This window comes from Urocampus carinirostris, chromosome 8 (genome assembly GCF_059441175.1).
Source record: "Urocampus carinirostris isolate Australia breed hairy pipefish chromosome 8, RoL_Ucar_1.0, whole genome shotgun sequence".
Classification (NCBI taxonomy): Eukaryota; Metazoa; Chordata; class Actinopteri; order Syngnathiformes; family Syngnathidae; genus Urocampus; species Urocampus carinirostris.
The window spans coordinates 38,847,152-38,865,837 of record NC_142356.1 but is presented as its reverse complement, the minus strand read 5'-3'; the positions used below and the strand labels follow the sequence as shown (position 1 = coordinate 38,865,837).

General features: G+C 39.9%; 1 protein-coding gene across 2 annotated transcripts in view; it reads right to left on the bottom strand.

Annotated features, from left to right (window-relative positions):
* grin2bb (glutamate receptor, ionotropic, N-methyl D-aspartate 2B, genome duplicate b) overlaps positions 1-18,686 on the bottom strand; it is a 181,610-nt gene that overhangs the window by 29,760 nt on the left and 133,164 nt on the right. For both annotated transcript variants that reach the window (XM_088342642.1, XM_088342643.1), the window contains exons 6-8: positions 5,774-5,888; positions 5,496-5,701; positions 35-206 (exon numbers count right to left, since the gene is read on the bottom strand). In XM_088342642.1, the coding sequence (XP_088198768.1) occupies positions 35-206; positions 5,496-5,701; positions 5,774-5,888 (493 nt within the window). The remainder of the gene's footprint in view (positions 1-34; positions 207-5,495; positions 5,702-5,773; positions 5,889-18,686) is intronic.

Here is an 18,686-nt window from a genome sequence, read left to right as displayed (position 1 = left end):
AATTCACATTAAAAACATTATAAAAGCTCCTCACCTCTCCTACCATGCCGTTCCACGTCCCATTCACCTTCTTGCCATGTTTACCGTTGGTAACCAGGTAAAGGTCGTAGGTGAACTTGACCGCTTTGGCGATCTTCTTCAGGATATCGATGCAAAAACCTTTGCAGCAGCGCTTGATGTAAATGCCCGAATCAACCGTTTGGTTGCTGGGAAGTGAAAAGAGGGACGGGAAGAGGGAGTGACCACATGTGTATGGATGTTTTAATGCACCATTAACACATTTTAGTTCATTTAGGTCATGAAAAGTCCAGCATGGTTCAGAAAGAGGTTACATTGGATGGTCTGATTTGTCCTTGCACCTTCATATCACTTCAAGATCTTTATCAGTTAAAGACTTGTTTTTTAGTTTTTAGTTATGATTCAGCAGAAATCATATTCTAACTGCTTTGTCTTGATTCAAAACACTTGCACCCTATGATTTTTTTTAATCTAATAATGAATAAAAATGTATGTAATCCTTAGCAGCCTCTGCCCAAAATATGGCTTCCATGTTTGAGACGTAGTTCAAATGAAATCAATCAATGAAAATGTGACGGAAAAAATCAAATACCGGTAGTTGTTTCACAACAGTTTCTTTTAAAATAGTCTTCCTACGTACAGAACTGGGAATGACCTGAAATAAAAATTAAGCAGTCTAACAAGAATTAAATTAAATATTACAGACTATAACAAACTGGATTAAACGCTTTGCATAGATTTACACAATTCAAAATGTCCTTGTTATTTTATTTTTAAAATTATAGAAATGTATTGTATCGAAGACACTTGCACCATATTAAGGTTAAATACAGTGTTTTAAAAAAGTCACATGAAAAGTATTCATTGCTCATGGGGTTAAATAGTACCCACCGGTAAAATGTATTTGTCCTACTTTTAGACGTGGCATGAGATAAAATTAGTTTCAAGCAGTCTAATAAGTGACATACATTTTGAAAACAAAATACTGTTTTAAAAGCTTTGCATGTGTAAGAACAATATTGTGTTTTTTTTGTTATTTTGTAATTATTTTCAAACTGTTCATACAGATAAAAAAGTCTATAGACTTATAAATTACAGAAGAAACGTAATTTTGGAAATTAAGTCACATGAAAAGTATTCATAGAAAAGCTGTTGGCTACGATTGTTGTCCTTGGGGCTAAACAGTAACCACTGCTTAAATTTATACCGTATGTCCCATTGATGGAACTGGGGAAAAACTCAAACTTTAACAAAGTAGTTTGGCAAAACTGATATGAAATATTACTGGCTAAAAACATTATGAAAGCTTATTATAGATTTGAAGAGTATTGTTTTCTTTTTTTTTTTTTTTAAATATTCAGAGAATATATACTTTATATTTTCTGTGGTGGTTTCTGCCTTTTCCGCACGTTTCTTTGCCTAAAAAGAACTTAAAGTTTGGATGAGTGATCAGTTAAAAAATATCGCTGATTACAATTGCCAAAACAGCAACGGCAATCAAACCTGGGTCATGGCTGTGATGTAGATGATAGTGACATAGATGATAGATGAAAAGGCATTCACTTTTATGGCAATATCACACCATATCAAGTCACGAGATGAATGTCATTTTGTGTTTTAGTGTATTTTACATATTGAGATGACAATAGACGATAGAATTGAACAATAGAATAAAATATTATTGTCATTTTAACACGTGAAATGCACAACTGAATTGAAATTAGTCTCTAGCACCGTGACTAAAATAGTGCAATGATAAGATAAAATATCTACTGCCTTTTTGTGTATCATCTATGCCATTGGTTTTGAACTAATCTGACATCAGGATCTACCATTCCACTCAAATGACGAGCTGGCACCCAAATAAAGAAAAACAAGAAAAAACGTGCAGTTTAAATCAGAAATAATAGAAAATATCCGTCTTTAAAAAAGAAACAAACCTGCAAAACCAGAAGGTTTTAAAGTACCATCTACGTTCGCATATGAGCTACACCGCATACTACCAACCCTTGAAAACTGCTGTAAAGTAGCTGCATACCAAAAAGATTCAAAATATTAATAAAGTGTGTACTTAAAAAGCAATACTAGTAGTAGTAGTTAATAAAGATTAATATTCAGGTAAAAAGCTTAAACATCCATCCATCCATCCATTATCTTCCGAGGTCGGGTCGCAGGGGCAGCAGCCTTAAAAGGGAAGCCCAGACGTCCCTATGCCCAGCCACCTCGTCCGGCTCATCCGACGGGATCCCGAGGCATTCCCAAGCCAGCCGAGAGACATAGTCTCTCCAGCGTGTCCTGGGTCGCCCCCGGAGCCTCCTGCCGGTGGGACATGCCTGGAACACCTCCTGAGGGAGGCGTCCAGTAGGCATCCTTATCAGATGCCCGAGCCACCTCAACTGGCTCTTCTCAATGTGGAGGAGCAGTGGCTCTACAGAGTCCCTCCCGGATGACTGAACTTCTCACCATATCTCTAAGGGAGACACCCTGCGGAGGAAACTCATTTTGGCCACTTGTATCCGGGATCGTGTTCTTTCGGTCATGACCCAAAGTTCATGACCATAGGTGAGGGTAGGAACGTAGATCGAGAGCTTTGCCTTTCGGCTCAGCTCCCTCTTCACAAGGACGGACCGTAACAGGGTCCGAATGACGGCAGACGCTGCATCGACCCGTCTGTCGATCTCCCGTTCCATCCTACCCTCACTCGTGAACAAGACCCCATGATACTTGAACTCCTCCACTTGGGGCAAGACCTCTTCCCCAACCCGGAGGGAGCATGCCACCCTTTTCCGACAGAGTAACATGGTCTCGGACTTGGAGGTGCTGATCCTCATCCCGGCCGGTTCACACTCGGCTGCGAATCGCTCCAGCGAGAGCTGAAGATCACGGCCTGAGGAAGCCAACAGCACCAAGTCATCTGCAAAAAGCAGTGATGCAATGCTGAGGCCCCCAAACCGGACTCCATCCCCACCAAGGCTGGCATAAAAGTTATGAACAGAATCGGTGACAAAGGGCAGCCCTGGCGGAGTCCAGCCCTCACCGGGAACGAATCCGACTTACTGCCGGCAATGCAGACCAGATTCTGGCTTCAGGCATACAGGGACCGCACAGCCCGGATAAGACCCAATACTCCCGAAGCACCCCCCAAAGGGCCTCCAGAGGAACCCTGTCGAATTCCTTCTCCAAGTCCACAAAACACATGTAGACTGGACAGGCAAATTCCCATGCACCCTCAAAGACCCTGCAGAGTGTGTAGAGCTGGTCCAGTGTTCCACGGCCAGGACGAAAATCACACTGTTCCTCCTGAATCCGAGATTCTACCTCCTGGCGGACCCTCCTCTCCAGTACCCCTTAATAGACCTTACCAGGGAGGCTGAGAAGTGTGATTCCCCTGTAGTTGGAACACACTCTATGCTTAAATATAACATAATCAAACTATTTACTGTACCCTCCCGCAGTACTTCAATGGTAGACACTCAAATGCTATTTTTCGCAATCGTTTCTTTCTTCGACCCGATGGCTTTACACATGACACAGCTCCCTCCCCATTATTATTAACTTTCTTGGGAAATAAAACCAACAAAATCACAATAAAATGACTGAAAAGGTTGAAGATCCAGCAGGGCATTAGTTACTGATGAGGACCATCCGTTTTTCCTTCTTCTAGGTTTTCTTTTGCCAAGGCAAAGACCCTCGACCCACTGAAAACACTAGTTGAATCCAAACCACTAGTTAAGAAACACTGATCCATACCACTGGTGGTCAGGCGCTCTCACGGACACGACCCGTTTGATTCCGTTTGTTTTAACTGAGAAAAAGTTAACCAAAATTTTATAGCCATTTTCAAAAATTTAAAATCAAAAATCAATAATTAGGGTTGCGCCTTAAGGCCCGGTCACACAGCCTTTCACAGGCGTATCGAGGCTGAATCACGGCCAGAAATTTCTGCCCGTGAAGCAGACGCTGTTGGACGCTTTGAGATCGCGATACAGACGAGATACAGCCGTGCTTTACACGCGGTAAGAAATTCCCACGCGGTTGGCTGCGCGAAAAAGTTTTGTGCTACTTAAAACTTTAGACCACGGGTAACCGCGGGCGGCGCACGTGGTACACACGAGGTAAAGACGCGGTACGAACGTGCTAGGACGTGCTACGGCCGCGGCCAAGACGTGGCTACACGCGGGTAGGACGTGAAATTTTAGCGGGTAATTGCGGGTGGAGCACGGTCATAGCACGTTTGTTCTGCGCCTGTATCGCAGTGTTATCACGTGCATTAGCGTGTGTACCGCGTGTAAGCACGGTCAAACGCGATGCAGCCGCGGTTACCCGCGATAAGGACGCGGAACAGTCGCCGGCATCTGTTTCGCGGGCATACCACGGGTAAACAGCGGGTTTAGCCAATTTTGCACATTTTCCACTGCGTCTGCTTCACGGGCAGAAATTTCTGGCCGTGATTCAGCCTCGATGCGCCCGTGAAAGGCTGTGTGACCGGGCCTTTAGACAGAGTTCACGTTACAAACGAATAAATATGGCAAAGAACTTTGAGCAAAAAAGAACTCATTAACGGTGACAGTCAGAATTAGCAGTTATCGAAACCCTGACTATCATCAAAGCTGTAATTTGCCCATGCGTGAATCAAAGATCCCAATAAAACGAAAAACACCCACTCAGCTTTAGTGATCAGAATTCTGGCTCCTTGTAGAAAATTCTATCTTTCCGCTTGGCTCTCAAAGAAAAAAATTGCTTTTATGGCTCCCAAACAGCTCTTCAGTGTGTAAATGTAAAATTATGCATCATATTACTAAAAAAGGGGGAAAAATAATAAAGACAAAATAGGAAATGAAAAAAACAAAAGAAAAAAAAAATAAAGAGGGAAATAGAGATAGAAAGAATTAAAAAAAAAACAAGCATGACAGTAAGAGTAAATGGCTAGGAAAGAATAAACCGGAGAAAGAAAAAAAAGGAAAAAAAGATGGAAAAATGGGGGAAGAAGCGAGTTGGATACTTGGCTCGGCCTAAATTACATCTGAAACTGAATTGGAACAAAATTTGTGATAAATACTGTACAATGCAATACTTAAATACACACATGATTTTCCCTTATGTTTCACAATCCCTGCAAGTCTTTTGAAACCAAATTCCAAATGCACTTTATAAGCACATGATTGCTTATGTTACCAGGCAAAATTGGCCCTGGGCACCTCTAAAATACGGTCGATTCATCCTAAATCTCACAAGATGTGTTTTCTCATAGTTTCACACCATATTCAGATTTTCGCTTGACGAAATATTCATTTTGTAAATTCTCGCTATATATAAGGACCACCATTTTAGACTACTTTTGAATATGTCTGATCAACATGAAACTTTTAGTTTCACACCACATTTAGGCCTTCACCGATGGAAAATCAAAAGTTTGAAAAATAAGGACCACCCAGTCGTCTCGTTCACGAACAACACAACTACCCCCCTCCTCCCACCTGAGTTTAAGCTGCTTCCGACAAGGCACGGTGTTCCTCATGCAGGTTCCGCTGAGTGGGTCCACGTCCTCCACGATGACAAAAGGAGCTTCCTCCAGCGTGACGATGGACAAATGGTCCTCGTGCTCCTCCGCCGCCGAGTACAGTTCGAAACGGGGCCACACGTGGTACTTCATGCTCAGGGAGCCTTTTTCCCACTTGCCCACCTAGATCGCAAAAACAAAAAAACCTAGTGAGGGGAAGGGCTTTCTCCACCGGACCCTGACTCGCCACCTTACCCTGTCCCACTGTCTGTCTTTGTCGAGCAGGATGATGACCAGCTTGGGGAAGATCTGGTGTCCCTCATCGCTGAACGACAGGTTACGTCCTTCAAACGTCACATTCATGATGTACCTGGTAATGACATGGCAATTTCAAATGTCAGGACACCAACTGAAAACAAAAGGACCGCGTGTAGGAAACATCACCCGGGAAATTGGACACTGTGTTTGAAAGACACTATTACCATGTAGGGGAGTTATTTATGACCATAACAACTCAGATAGGACTTTTCAGATGTTAAATGTCAGAAGTGGTGATTACGAAACTTTCCATGATTATAATTATTTCCTCTGAATGTCTCTTTATCAAATACCTAAAAGCGGGGGTCTTTAATATACGGCCTTCGGGATAATAGTTTGAGTCCCTCGCCTTAATTTTAAAGGTTAATATGTCATGGTTCAGCACCAGCGGTCCCTCTCCTTCTCTAAGAGATGGCAGCATTATCCTATTTCCCAGCCGCACTCTTATTCTCCTGTCCAGGTGCTCCAAAATCAACCAATAGCCAAACCCCTACTAGAAATACTTCCACCTACCGATAAACTAAAAAAAAGCTGTTTCGTTTTTGAATACTGCTAAACACTTTCCCTCGTCAAGACAACAAGCTTCTCCTCCCAATATTCGCATATGAGCTACACCGCATACTACCAACCCTTGAAAACTGCTGTAAAATAGCTGCATACCAAAAAGATTCAAAATATTAATAAAGTGTGTACTTCCCTACTTGTCCAAAGACCTTCCTGACTGGCTAGCTTCTCAAAGGTAGTCCCAAATCTTCTCTCTAAGACCTTTCTAAGACTATCTTTCAAAGTTCCTCTCCCAATTTTCCCCTCCTCGGCTGTCCCCCCCTCATCCCAAGACCTTCCTCTCCAGTCAACTCCTTAAAAGTATTCCCAAATCTCCTTTTCAAGTATTAGCCACCTACGGTTTCCCTTTCAAGTTTTCCCTTCTCAGCAGTCCTGGTTCCACAATTCTCTCGAGTGAAATTCGTTTTTTTGTTGTTGTTGAGTAAACGCCCTCCCGGTGGGGTTGATCACATCCCCTTTTTATGTCTCCTTGTGTCCTATATTTGGCCTGTGCGACATCTCGTGACAAAATGGAAGCAAAGCACATGTAAATCACAGATGAAGTTAATACTGAGTGATGGAATTACATATTAATTCTTGATGTTTTTACACTTATATGTTGCGTAGAAAATGTTTGAAAACAGTTAAATGTTTTCATTAGGAAATGTTTTTGATGAAAACCCAATTAGGCCCAACCTCGAACAGACCCTTGTTCCCAAGAAATTAAGTTTGAGACCCGCTATTTTTACCACTATGAGGCGCTAATTAACACAACGTACGCTTAACTTGGTTTCCTTTACTTTGTGTAGTAGATCAATTGAGGAAATACTCATCCCAAAATAACCTTTAGAAATCAAAGTTTAACATATGTTTGGTTCTTTTATACAGGGCATGAACTCATGATCATTCTGCCCAGAAAGTCCAAATCATCTGTCTGGCAGTGTTCAGTGTTCAGAAACTGTCTAACCATGATGCTCCTGTCTTGCATCCCGTTCTGTTGGAAAAGGAAGTTACCAGACACTTTCTTACTCAATTTATACAATACCCGTTTTTCCAGCATGTCGAGGTATGTCTCACTATTGACTGTTGCTCTTTCAAAAAAGAATGGTCTGCATATACAGTAGTGTTCTTCGACATAGCACAAAACACGGTCAGCCTTGGGGGAATCTTGCTGATATTCAAGAAGTTCATGTGGGTTCTAAGTATCCCATATGAGAGTGTTACTCTTGTTGACTTTGCTATTTATGTGGGAAGTCACCTCGTTGGTCCTCAAGAGCCCTTCAAAAGATGTGGCAAAACGTGGCTTGCAGTTTTTGACTAACCGCAGCCCATACCTTTATCAAACACCAGTGTTTGGCATGTTACTTAAAAAAAACATAATTTGTTTTAGTTACTACCTACCCTTGCCAAAAAGTAACAGATTTAGTAACTGAGTTAGTCTGTAGTAAGGTAACTAGTTACCCGGGAAAGTAACTACATATTTCCATTACTTTAAAAATAAGTTTTATGTGAAAGAATGTAAAATTTTCTAAGCAGTATTTGAGTCAGTTGAAAAGAGAAGAACAGACTTGTAATTGTGTTATAGAACCTTGTAATATTTATTGCATTTCAACAGCAACAGATTTATCCTGCATTTGAAGTGCTACAAAAAGAAACATTTAACAAAATAATAAAATAACAATTAGCAGTAAACCACATAAAGTAAGTTTAATAAATTTAATTTAACCCGAACGGTCCATTGTTAAGCCGGTATTCCGACTCTTTTTACAGAACCGGCATTTCAGGCTTGCCTTACCAAAAATAGGCAGCTCTTTCTGCTCCCAAAATGGCTGCCAATAGGTTGTTTTTGTTGTTTAAGCCATTTATTACTATGTATTACGTATTATTGTGAATCACTTTAAAAGAGGGAAATGAAGCAAAATTAACGCTTACACGTTAACGATGAAAAACACAGAAAACATTAATTAAAATATTTATAAGTTTACAAAGAAAAAAAATACAAAACAATTTTAACCTTTGTTTAAGACTCAACAAGTTCAAAGTCAACACCACAGAATACCTGAAAAAAATAATTATGACAAACCACAAGAAAAAAATAGTGCCTCGAAGGGAACGGTCTCCCGATTGGTGGGTAGCCGGGTCTGACTTCCAAGAGAAGGCTCATAGAGCCATTTCGTTCGCAAACGATATGAGTCGGTTGCATCATTCATCAATTAGCCTTTTCTCTAGTAGTAAATACTGTATCCGTAATCCCTATTTAAATATGTTGTAGTTTCTATTTCGAATGGTTACATGATGCAAAAAGACGATTAAAAAACGCAGATAAAAAAAAGCGTCAGGTTTGCGGAGACACCGCGCCCTTGGTGTTCTGCAGCCAAAATAACGCACCACTTTTGACCGTCTGTAACGATAACGCCGTTGTAACGGCAAAAAAAGTAATGAGGTACGTTACCCTGTTACTGAAAACTAACTCTGTTACGTAACGGCGTTGTTCATACCCAACACTGTCAAACACCCAGTTATTACTCTTTCATCACGTAACAGTTATGCAACAACATGATCAACACCAAACAATTACACAACAGTTTCATCAACACTAAAATGTTATTCTCCAATCATTTCCTGTCAGAGTCAAAAGTAATCATTCCAACTTCCCCTGGCCTGTGACAGTAGTTTCCCATTCCATTGAAAAGCTGTCCTTAAATATTTCATACAAAGTTCTCGCTCTTTTCTACAACGCCTTTACTGGTTGAGTGAAGGCCATTAATGGGTCTGAAAAGAATTGTTATTAAAAAAATAAATAGCCTTACAGATATGTTTGTAATTAGCTTAAAAATGGCAAAACTTCTATCTAACTACCGTTCAAAGGAGATATGGGGACTTCAAGTGTGCCCAAGACTTTTGGAACACCCTGTATATCAGGGGTAGGCAAACTACAGCCACGGGCCACGTGCAGCCCATCCGGCTGGCCCACCAAACGAAAATGGTCAAAATTCAGTGAAAATATATAAATAGTAAATGAAGTACTACTAATGATAAAAATGTTTTTTGGAGCTATCTTTGTCCCCATTGTCGCTTTGTGTGTCTAGAAAAAAAATACTACAAAAATACTACAAAACTACGACAAAACTTAAAATTAAATTTAGGGACCTTTTATATTTTTTCCTTTCATTCTGAAGATAATAAATATTATAGAAATACATTCTACAAAATACACTGAAGACAAATTCTACAGAAATATTATGATAAAGAAAATTATAAAAGTATTACTACAGTTATATTACAAAAAATGAAACAATTACTACAAAAAGTACTAAGATAGAGATACTACAAAAAAAATCACCAGAAAAACTGCAGAAATACTACAAAAATAATACTATGAAAATACTTCAAAAATACTAAAAAGAATACTACTACAAAATAATACTACAGAAATATTACGAAAAAAATACTACAAATAACTAATGCACTTACAATAACACTGCAACAATACTACTATGGAAATACTGCTGAAATACTACTGCAGAAATACCGCAAAATACTACAAAAATAATACTACAGTAATACTACGGAAATACTACAAAAATCCAATGGCAGAAATACTAGAAAAATAATGAAGAAATACAACTATGGTAATACTATAAACCTAAACAAAAATGTAGTTACAGTTTAGAGCTTAAAACAGTGACCTGATAAAATACTTTTGCTTTAATTGTGAGTGTTTCAAAACTATCTATTTTTCTATCTGCCCTGGTCATATCCCTCGATAGGGGTGATGGACAGCAAGACAAACATACAAAAATAAAGAAAATAAAAAAGGGAAAAATTAACAAAAAACACACACACAAACATTTCTGGACATGGCAACCAAAATGCCCAAACACACTAACAATTTAAGCACCTCTGCACCCAAGTTGGTCAAGCTTTCGTCCCTGCAGATGAAACGGGGCACAAGACAGTAGCCATGTCACTCGGATCAGGGTGACACAACACATTCTTCTGTTGAACAGCAGGGCCCGACAGCTTTCAATGGTTTACCCCTGCTACATCATACGGGTGCCCTGCCCATCCCTTAGAACGCATCTAAACATCCCACTATCCTTTTACAATGCCTCTCCACTCATTCCTATCGCCAACAATAGCTCTAGCTTCCACTATATTTAGACCTCTTTCCTGCAGTTCACTCATAACACCATCCACCCACTTCAATCGCGGCCTTCCTCTTGGTTTTCTTCTATTTACTTCTGCTCTGTAGATCCTCTTCAACACTCACTCCTCATCCATCCTCCTGTCCAAACCAATTGAGTACTCTCTTATCCACACGCTTGCTCAGTTCCACTACTACTCCAGTTCTGGCTCTCACAATTTCATTTCTCAATCTATGCAATCTTGTCACTCCTAACACACTCCTCAAACACTTCATCCCAAAAACATTTATCTCAAAAACATTTAAAAACTAATTTGATGAAACTAATCAATTTATGAACAAATATAAAGAAGTATTACATGTATGTAGATGTCTGCATGTGTATTTATTGAAAAAAATTGTATAGGTCTCCACGATCGATTGCTAGGTCAAGTTTTTTAACTCAATGTCGCCCATCACTCCATATAGTTTGCCCACCCCTGCTGTATATTATTTTGCCTTAATTCCGTGCGAGTGTTTAAAACCAATTGGAACCAATGAAATTTGTGTAGTTAGAAATAACCATAGAATGAAATATGATATGCACAAGTAGATGTATATTTTTTCATATATGCAAAGAAAAAGGGGGACACGCAGCTGAGTGTTTACCCCGTCCACGGCACGGCTCCTAGGTAATGGGTTCAAATCCAGCTACCAGCCTTCCTGTGTGGAGTTTGCATGTTCTCCCTGTGCTCGCCTGGGTTTCCTCCAGGCACTCCGGTTTCCTCCCACATTCCAAAAACATGCATGCCAGGTTAATTGGCCGGTCCCAAGGTGTGGATAAGTGAGTAAGTTCTCTTTCTCAGTCCAGGGTGTCTTCTGCCCACTGCCCAAAATAGCTGGGATGGGCTCCACCACCCCCGCAACCCAAATGAGGATAAGCGGTGCAGATAATGAATGAATGAATGAATGAGAAAAATTGGATGGATCTACTTTATCTTTTTCCTCATGTATTGATTAGTATCGGAGTTGAGACTCAGAAAACACACAAAAAAACTTTAGTTGATTAATCAATTATGTTTATTCCTCTAAGCCCAAATCTTCTGCCAAATTATTAACCCAATGCGGCCAGCGACCCAAATTTTTTCCCACCCCTGGGTCATAAAAAAAAATCACAATTCATTGACGAGTAGCTCCCAAAAAATAATTCCAGTGAATAATTTCCCACAAACAATCAAGGTGCCTGAAAAAAAAATGACTGAACCAGTTTTTGATTGCTTTCAAGGTGACAGGAATGAGGAGGCCAAGGACAAAAGGTCAAATCTGAATGTGTATGACCACTTCTATCGCATCTTAACAAGTGCACCTTTTTTAAAAATTCTCCCTTCGCAAACTGTGGGCCGCCGTCACCATGGAGATGCCCTGTCTCTGGAACACAATCCACACGAGAAATAACTACCTTGTATGCATACAAGGAGAACTAAACGTACAAGGCCATCATCTTCAAGTGTGAAAAGACAAACAGGAGACAATAAATCTATTAAGAAGAGATATGCAAAGGGCCAAAGATTTAATCATGAGTACCTCCCACTGGTACCCTGATTGGCTCTGAGTTAGAAGTCTGCGACTGTATTAATAACAAGAGACACACACAAAAACGCACGCGGAGACACAAAGATAGTGGAGGCTTTACACTATAGTGCCAACAAGTTGTCATGTATTTTGTCTTTTATTTTGTCTTTCATTTATTTCAGTACTTTTTTTTTCATGTAATTTTTGGTGTATTTTTCCATGTATTTTGTAATTTATTTCGTTGCGTATTTTGTTATGTATTTGGTCGTGTATTTTGTCATGTATTTTGTTGTGTTTTTTGTTGTTTATTTTGTTGTGTATTTTGTTTTGTAATTCGTCATTTATTTATTTTGGTATTTATTATATTGCGTATTTTGTCATTTTTTTTCCATGTATTTTGTTGTGTATTTTGTCGTGTATTTTATAGTATATTTTGTTGTGTATTTTGTTTTTTAATTCGTCATTTATTTATTTTAGGATTTATTTTATTGCGTATTTTGTCATTTATTTTGTCGTGTATTTTGTTGCGTATGTTGTTGCGTATTTTGTCGTGTATTTTGTAGTACATTTTGTTGTGTATTTGTAATCCATCATTTATTTATTTTTGAGATGTATTTTATTGTGTATTTGTCATTTATTTTGTCATGTATTTTCTTGTGTTTTTGTCATGCACTTTGTTACGTATATTGTCGTGTATTTTGTTAATGATTTACTTCAATATTGATTTTGTTGTGTATACTTTCAATTATTTATTTTTGCTTGTATTTCCTCTTTTTTTCTTTACGTGTTTTGTCATGTATTTTGTCATTTATTTATTTTATTTCGTCATGTATTTTTTCTTGTATTGATTTTTAATTTTGTCATGAGTTTTGATGTGCATTTTCATTTATTTATTTATTCAACTATTTATTTTGTCATGTATTTGGTAGAGTATCTTTCATATTCAGGAGGAATAATATCCTGTCTGCATACAAGGAGGACTAAATGTATGAGGCCATCATCTTCAAGCATGATAAGATAAACAGGAGACAATAAATCTATTAAGAAGAGATATGCAAAGGGCCAAAGATTTAATCACGAGTACCTCCCACTGGTACCCTGAGTGGCTCTGAGTGAGAAGTCTGTGACTGTGTTAATAACACAACTCACGCACACACGGACACACACAGTGGAGTGGAGGTTTCACACTATGGTGTGCCAACAATGACTGGTTGTGGTGAGCTATTGTGCACACATGATGGAACAAGTCTCTTTAAAAAAAAAACAATCCACCCAAAATGCATGTTTCTGGAAGAAACCAGGATTAGAATTTTTTTTCTTTAAAAAGAAGTACATTTTCTGACATTATGGATGACACAAAATCTTTTGCAAATTTCCTAAATATTTTTCATTTGACAATTTACAATAGTAAAAGAGCCATGTGCGTCATTACCCTTGCTAAGGAATATAGCTGTAATCAATTGATGATCAGGACAATGATTAAGAACAAGGAGGCAATCAAAGACTCCCCTCAATTGGATGTTTTTGACATTGAATCTGTCGTCTCCTTCCCTCTTTGCATCCACCCATAAACTTCACTCTTCCAGCTCTGGTCAGGTCACACCAAAGGCAGATAAAATTGCATTTTTTCTTTAGATGTTCAATATATTTCGATATAAGCAAGTTAAGTCATATTGATTTGTCAAGCTCTTAATCACAAAAAAAGTTCAACATCCCCTAAACTGAAACCTACATTATGGCAAAGAAAAACTCAAAGACCTCAGTGTGAGGAAAATCATTGAGAACCTTTCAGGATGACCAGCCTGCGATGGATGTCACAAGGGCATCAACAGGTGATATATATATATAAATATATATATACTGGACTGTCTCAGAAAATTAGAATATTGTGATAAAGTTCTTTATTTTCTGTAATGCAATTAAAAAAACAAAAATGTCATACATTCTGGATTCATTACACATCAACTGAACTATTTCAAGCCTTTTATTATTTGAATATTCCTGATTTTGGCTTACAGCTGAAAAAAACTCCAAAATCCTATCTCAAAATATTAGAATACTTCCTCAGACCAAGTAAAAAAAATAATTTTATAACAGCAAAACTAAATCAAACATTTGAAAATGTCCATTGATGCACCCAGTACTTGGTTGGGAATCCTTTTGCACGGATTACTGTATCAATCCGGCGTGGCATGGAGGCAATCAGCCTGTGGCATTGCTGAGGTGTTATTGATGCCCAGGATGCTTTGATAGCGGCCTTCAGCTCATTTGCATTTGTAGGTCTGGTGTCTTTCATCTGCTTCTTAACTATACCTCACAAATTCTCGATGGGGTTCAGGTCAGGGGAATTAGCAGGCCAATCAAGGACAGTGATGCCATGGTCAGTGCACCAGTTACTGGTGGTTTTGGCACTGTGGGCAGGTGCCAGATCATGCTGGAAAATGAAATCCTCATCTCCATAGAGCTTTTCAGCAGATGGAAGCATGTAGTGCTCTAAAATCTCTTGGTACACAGTTGCATTTACTCTGGACTTGATGAAACACAGTGGACCAACACCAGCAGCTGACATGGCTCCCCAAACCATTGCTGACTGTGGGAACTTCACACTGGTTTTCAAGCAACTTGGATTTTGCTCTTCTCCAGCCTTTCTCCAGACTCTGGCGCCTTGACTTCCAAATGAAATGCAAAACTTGCTTTCGTCTGAAAAGAGGACTTTGGACCACTCTGCAACTGTCCAGTGCTTCTTCTCCATAGCCCAAGTCAGACGCTTCTTCCGTTGTCTTGAGTTCAGAAGTGGCTTGACCATGGGAATACGGCTATTGTAGCCCATTTCCCGGACACGTCTGTGAACTGTGGCTTTTGATACCTGGACTCCAGCTTCAGCCCACTGTCTTTGAAGCTCCCTCAAATTCTGGAAGCGGCTCTTCTTCACAATTTTGTTAAGGCTGCGGTCATCTCTCTTGGTTGTGCAGCGTTTCCGGCCACATTTTTCCCTTCCAACAGACTTTTTGTGGATATGCTTTGAAACTGCACTCTGTGAACAGCCTGCTCTTTGAGAAATTTCTTTTTGTGTCTTACCCTCTTGATGGAGGGTATCAATGATGGTCCTCTGGAGAGCAGTAAGATCAGCAGTCTTCCCCATACTTGTGATTTAGTTTACTGAACCAAGCTGAGTGTTTTTAAGGCTCAGGAAACCCTCGCAAGGTGTTTCGAGTTAATTAGATGATTCAGGTGATTAGTTGAATAGCCTACTTGTATACTTTTTCATGATATTCTAATATTTTGAGATAGGATTTTTGAGTTTTCTTAAGCTGTAAGCCAAATTCAGCAATATTAAAATAATAAAAGGCTTAAAATAGTTCAGTTGATGTGTAATGAATCCAGAATGTATGACATTTTTGTTTTTTTAATTGCATTACAGAAAATAAAGAACTTTATCACAATATTCTAATTTTCTGAGACAGTCCAGTATATATATTAGTCAAGGTTGAAATGAAATGATCTGAAATGATCTGCATTTATATAGCGCTTTTTAAGTCAATGACTTCCCAAAGCGCTTTACAATGTGCTCCACATTTTCCAATAGCGGCCTTGCAGCCATTTAAGGCACTAACCTGCTTATTAGGAGTATTAGGGGTTCAGTGTCTTACCCAAGGACACTTCAACATGTAACACGGACGAGCCGGGATTCGAACAGGGATCCCTTGATCCCAAGACGAGCGCTCTACCTCCTGAGCTCAGAGAAGTGTTTAAGAATAAGTTGATGATTAACTGATTAAATGATTAACATTTTAGTTTTTATTTCAGGTCAAGACGCAAGACATTAAGTGACATCCATGTTTTTATCTTAGTTAGGCAGGGTTGTACTCCGCCAGGGCTGCCCTTTGTCACCGATTCTGTTCATAACTTTTATGGACAGAATTTCTAGGCGCAGCCTTGGTGGGGATGGAGTCTGGTTAGGGAGCCTCAGCAGTGCATCACTGCTTTTTGCAGATGACGTTGTGCTGTTGGCTTCCGGCCGTGAACTTTAGCTCTCACTGGAGCATTTCGCAGCCGAGTGTAGAGCAGCCGGGATGAGCATCAGCATCTCTAAGTCCAAGACCATGGTCCTCAGCCGGAAAAGGGTGGCATGCTCCCTCCAGGTTGGGGATGAGATCTTGCCCCAAGTGGAGGAGTTCAAGTGTCTTGGGGTCTTGTTCACGAGTGAAGGTAGGATGGAACGGGAGATCGACAAACGGGTCGGTGCAGTGTCTGCTGTCATTCGGACCCTGTACCGGTCCGTCATGGTGAAGAGGGAGCTGAGCCGAAAGGCAAAGCTCTCGATCTACCGGTCGGTCTACGTTCCTACCCTCACTTATGGTCATGAACTGTGGGTTATGACAGAAAGAACACGATCCCGGATACAAGTGGCTGAAATGAGTTTCCTTCGCAGGGTGTCTGGGTTCTCTCTTAGAGATAAGGTGAGAAGCTCAGTCTTCCGGGAGGGACACTGTGCAGAGCCACTGCTCCTCCGCATTGAGAGGAGCCAGTTGTGGTGGCTTGGGCATCTCCAGGACGCCTCATTCGGGAGGTGTTCCGGGCATGTCCCATCGGCAGGAGGCACTGGAGAGACTATGTCTCTAGGCTGGCCTGGGAATGCCTCGGGATCCCATCGAATGAGCTGGAGGAAGTGGCTGGGGATAGGAACGTCTGGGCTTCCCTGTCAAGGCTGCTCACCCGCGACCCGACAATGGATGGATGGATGAATGGATAGGCAGGCTTCCAGATTTCAACAACGGAGCAGTTTCCTCCTTTGTCTGATACAGCTTAACGTCATCTGCATAGTACTTGCAAATAATAATAATAATAATAATAATAATAAGGACAACAATAATATTAATGATAATAATTAATAATTGGTGCAATGATATTTCACTACTTTTAATTGCACTATTTTTACGATGCACCATTCTTTCATTGCACTATTATTATAACTTCGGCCAGTGTCTCAGCACTATGTTGTGAATACAGTAGGTTTTGCCTGTTCATTCTGATAGTCTTATATCTTGTTTTTCTCTTTAAAGTCGTCATCACATGTTTAGCCTGGAGTGCTATGTCTTATCTCATTGCTTACTATGTTTCGCCACGTTAATCAATGACAAGAAAGGAAATTTTATTCTTTAAAATTCTTATATCACTAAAAGGAGGGGTCTGAGTACTGAGCCCTGTGGAACGCCACAGGTAACATCAAAAGGCACAGAGGTCATATCGCCATATTTAACACAATGTGTCCTATCTGAGAGGTATGACATAATGTAAGAAATTACTTTTCTTGAGATGCCCATCAATTTTTGCAGCCAATCTAATAAGATAATGTGGTCTACAGTGACAAAGGTAGCACTGAGATCCAGTCGCTGCAACACTTAAAGGAGAAAATCGCTTGCCTCCAAGGCTTTGCTTATCAATTATTTTATTAGTGATCACAAATAGGGCTGCAACTAACCATTATCTTAATTATTGTTGAATCTGTCAATTGATTTTTTGAAGAATCAATTCATCCGATTTAAAAAAACAACAACACATTTTTAATACTTTCGCTAGGCACTGTACAGGGAGTGCAGAATTATTAGGCAAGTTGTATTTTTGAGGATTAATTTTATTATTGAACAACAACCATGTTCTTAATGAACCCAAAAGTCTCATTAATATCAAAGCTGAATATTTTGGAAGTTGGAGTGGGGCTTTTTTAGTTTTAGCTATTTTAGGAGGATATCTGTGTGTGCAGGTGACTATTACTGTGCATAATTATTAGGCAACTTAACAAAAAACAAATGTATACCCATTTCAAATATTTATTTTCATCAGGGAAACCAATATAACAGCTCAACATTCACAAATATACATTTCTGACATTCAAAAACAAAACAAAAACAAATCAGTGACCAATATAGCCACCTTTCTTTGCAAGGACACTCAAAAGCCTGCCATCCATGGATTCTGTCAGTGCTTTGATCTGTTCACGATCAACATTGCGTGCAGCTACAACCACAGCCTCCCAGACACTGTTCAGAGAGGTGTACTGTTTTCCCTCCTTGTAAATCTCACATTTGATGAGGGACCACAGGTTCTCTATGGGGTTCAGATCAGGTGAACAAGGAGGCCATGTCATTAGTTTTTCTTCTTTTAGACCCTTTCTTGCCAGCCACGCTGTGGAGTACTTGGATGCGTGTGATGGAGCGTTGTCCTGCATGAAAATCATGTTTTTCTTGAAGGATGCGGACTTTTTCCTGTACCACTGCTTGAAGAAGGTGTCTTCCAGAAACTGGCAGTAGGACTGGAAGTTGAGCTTGAGTCCATCCTCAACCCGAAAAGGCCCCACAAGCTCATCTTTGATGATACCAGCCCATACCAGTACCCCACCTCCACCTTGCTGGCGTCTGAGGCGGACTGGAGCTCTCTGCCCTTTACCGATCCAGCCACGGGCCCATCCATCTGGCCCATCAAGACTCACTCTCATTTCATCAGTCCATAAAACCTTAGAAAAATCCGTCTTGAGATTTTTCTTGGCCCGGTCTTGACGTTTCAGCTTGTGTGTCTTGTTCAGTGGTGGTCGTTTTTCAGCCTTTCTTA